This window comes from Terrapene carolina, unplaced genomic scaffold (assembly GCF_002925995.2).
Source record: "Terrapene carolina triunguis isolate 2854851 unplaced genomic scaffold, T_m_triunguis-2.0 Scaffold53, whole genome shotgun sequence".
Lineage (NCBI taxonomy): Eukaryota > Metazoa > Chordata > Testudines > Emydidae > Terrapene > Terrapene triunguis.
Genome location: NW_020664404.1, coordinates 7,802,822 through 7,805,090, shown reverse-complemented (window position 1 = coordinate 7,805,090; position 2,269 = coordinate 7,802,822). Strand labels below are relative to the sequence as shown.

At 42.6% G+C, this 2,269-nt stretch overlaps 1 protein-coding gene across 2 annotated transcripts in view; it reads left to right on the top strand.

Moving 5' to 3' along the window:
* The window catches only part of SLC25A37 (solute carrier family 25 member 37), a 23,019-nt gene extending 20,972 nt beyond the window's left edge, over window positions 1-2,047 (top strand). For both annotated transcript variants that reach the window (XM_024213521.1, XM_026657852.1), the window contains exon 4: window positions 1,228-2,047. In XM_024213521.1, the coding sequence (XP_024069289.1) occupies window positions 1,228-1,748 (521 nt within the window). In that variant the 3' untranslated portion in view covers window positions 1,749-2,047. The remainder of the gene's footprint in view (window positions 1-1,227) is intronic.
* Window positions 2,048-2,269: the final 222 nt, after the last annotated feature.

Here is a 2,269-nt window from a genome sequence, read left to right as displayed (position 1 = left end):
ACACACACACACACACACACACACACACACACACACACACACACACAGAACGCCTGTTAGTTTCTGCATGGTGTTCCTCGCTGTGCATCCTTTTTAAACTGATGGGAAGACTTCTGGGGTGAAATTGGAGTCACTGGGGCAATGATGTCATTCCAGAGTCTTCTGAGTGTCTCACCTGCACAATAGATCACTTGCAGAGTAACTACTGGCCGGAGCCCATAACTTGCAGTGTTGTATGCAAAATGCACTCTTGGATTTGCACAGACATTATCCACCTAAAGTATCCCAGCACTTCTTATTTCACTCTGTGTGGCTTAACATTCACTACTGCATGTTTATCAGCGTACTGCTGCTGAAGTGTATGTTCTTGATATGCTGTGGCCTTCATGTGTTAGATATCTAAGTGCTTTGTGGAAAATGATGGGAGGGTTCTTAATGTACACTTTAAGGAAAACTTTTCCTTAAGGGAAAAATATTTATAGTATCAGATTTCACTATATTTATTATAACTGCCTGGAGAAGTGTTGTGGTTTTTTTGTTTGTTTGTTTTGGTTTTTTGGGCAAAAACTCACAAATTTTCTTTTTTTCTTTCCCTCAAAATAGAAATGTTTGGAAATTTCTAGTTTTCAATCTGCTTTGTTGTCGGTTAAAAACATTCTTTGAAGAGGCAACCTCATAGTGGCTAATTAGAGCATGGGACCACAAGCTAAGCACTTGTGAGTTGCGCTCCTAGCTCTGCCACTGAGTCTCTACAGCCTTGGACCAAGTCACTTAACACAATTGTGCTTCCATGGCTGTTACAGGGGTGGTGCTGTGGTGAGTTTTGCAACTGACTTCTAAAGAAGCAGGATCAGCCTCTTAATTTATCTCCGTCATCTCTAAAATTATCTTCGCCTTACTGAGGAATTGAGAGTTCTATCCAGTGTGGGAAAGCTCTATGAAAGGGTGAAGTGTGTAGCTATATTTTTGTTTAAAGACTTGACTAGGATGATTATCACTTAGAAGCATCTGTTGTATCTTCTTGTATCTGCAGCATTATCCACTTAGGGTGCTCCCCACTGGTGTAGGGAAGGTTTGCAGTGTATGTGAATTGGGAGCATAGCTCAAGGTTGGGATGATGTTAATTACAAAAGAACTTGTGTCTAATTTTGTTTATCTTTTATCCCATTGGCTGCCTATCCATCCCATCTGGTGCCACGTGACCGCCCGTGGCTGCTACTGAATCAGTGGTGAAGCAGCGGATGCAGATGTACAACTCCCCCTACAAAACAGTCTTGGAGTGCATACGAACAGTGCATAGGACTGAAGGACTGGGTGCCTTCTACCGGAGTTATACCACGCAACTCACCATGAACGTCCCCTTCCAAGCCATTCACTTCATCACGTACGAGTTCATGCAGGAGCAAATCAACCCGCGCCGGGAATACAACCCCCGCTCGCACATCCTCTCTGGTGCCATCGCGGGAGCCGTGGCTGCCGCTGCCACCACGCCCCTTGACGTCTGCAAGACGTTGCTCAATACTCAGGAAAACATGGCCTTGAGTTCGGTGAACATCAGTGGGCACCTCTCAGGAATGGCCAATGCTTTCAGGACAGTTTATCAGCTGGGCGGTATCCCCGGGTATTTCCGAGGGGTGCAGGCTCGTGTCATTTACCAGATGCCTTCAACTGCCATTGCGTGGTCAGTGTATGAATTCTTTAAGTACTTCCTCACGAAGCACAAGCTGGAAAAAAGAGCTCCTTATTGAAAGACTTGACTAGAGCGAGCCTAAGGTTCAGATGACATTTGTATAACCTCTGAGGGATTCGCTCGTGTTGTGAAACATGCAAGATTTCTTGTGGATTCACAATTGAATTTCACTTTTCTGTCGGGGGCGAGGGGAATTAAGTGGTCATTGGAGAAATTTGGCACCCTCTTTGCTAGACTCTGAAGACTTTTTTTTTAATATATTTATAGCTTTGGAGAAGTGAAATTACTAACTGATATTTTTTTCCCCTCTGGATAAGCTCTAAGATGTAGTGTTACCACTTCTCCAGAAAACTTAGACTGCACCGGGGGGGGAAAAATGGTATTGAGATATTCTACAGCAAAGAAATTTAAATATCCTGTCACTGAACAAACTTTTATATATGACATAATATAAAATAGATGGATAATGTTTATCCTTTATTTTTCTATGTAGGAATTTTGTTTTAATACTATTACAGCTGGAAGTTGAGCTGTTTTTAAAAAAAAAAAAGCTGAATTCTTCCATCCTGACATGTAAGA